Source organism: Eimeria mitis, genomic scaffold (assembly GCF_000499745.2).
Source record: "Eimeria mitis Houghton genomic scaffold, Emh_scaff1508, whole genome shotgun sequence".
Lineage (NCBI taxonomy): Eukaryota > Apicomplexa > Conoidasida > Eucoccidiorida > Eimeriidae > Eimeria > Eimeria mitis.
In genome coordinates this window covers 2,022-2,749 of record NW_013569559.1, presented here as the reverse complement: position 1 = coordinate 2,749, position 728 = coordinate 2,022, and the positions used below count along the sequence as shown (strand labels likewise).

The 728-nt window shown below is 56.5% G+C and overlaps 1 protein-coding gene across 1 annotated transcript in view; it reads left to right on the top strand.

The window, feature by feature from the left end:
• Positions 1-339, top strand: part of EMH_0038520 (uncharacterized protein) — a gene marked incomplete at both ends in the record, with an annotated part of 7,159 nt that extends 6,820 nt beyond the window's left edge. The window contains one exon of the mRNA XM_013495299.1: positions 3-339. Coding sequence (XP_013350753.1) covers positions 3-339 — 337 coding nt within the window. The remainder of the gene's footprint in view (positions 1-2) is intronic.
• Positions 340-728: the final 389 nt, after the last annotated feature.

The window sequence follows — 728 nt, the reverse complement described above, 5'->3', positions numbered from 1 at the left end:
GATTTTGGTTTTTTGTGTGAAGACACCCAAAGTTTTGCTGCTTGCTGCTGCATCGGTCTGCTGCAGCAGCCTGCTGCTGCTGCTGCTGCTGCTCCTGTTGCTGCTGCTGCTTCTCCTGCTGCTGCTGCTGCAGCAGCAGCAGCAGCAGCAGCAGCAGCAGAGGAGATTGTTGCACCCGTGCTGAGGAGGGCCGCTGCTTCTCTCTCTCGCTTCCCCTCTGATGCAGCAGCAGCAGCAGCAGCAGCAACAGTGCTGCAGCTCAAGCCTTATACACCCCCATGTATAACCCTGCAGCAGCAGCAGCAGCAGCAGCAGCAGCAACAGCAGCAGCAAGAGTAGTAGTAGTAGTAGGAGTCGCAGCAGCAGCAGCAGCAGCAGCAGCAACAGCTACAGCTGCACTTGACCCCATCCCTTTGCTGCTGCTGCAGCAGCAGCAGCTGCTGCAGTGCTTGCTGCTGCAGCTCCTCCTCTTTCTGCCTCTGCAGCTGTTGCTGCTGCGCTGCTGACTTGCTGCTGCAGCAGCAGCAGCAGCTGCTGCAGCTACAGCTGCTGCTGCTGCTGCTGCTGCAGCAGCAGCAGCAGCAGCAGCACGATGGCAGTTTTTTGTTTTTTTTTTCTCAGGCAGTTAAAACAATTTTTGGAGTTTGTCAATATATATTGTGCTGCTGTTGCTGCTGCTGCTGCTGCTGCTGTTGCTGCTGTTGCTGCTGCTGCTGTTGCTGCTGCTC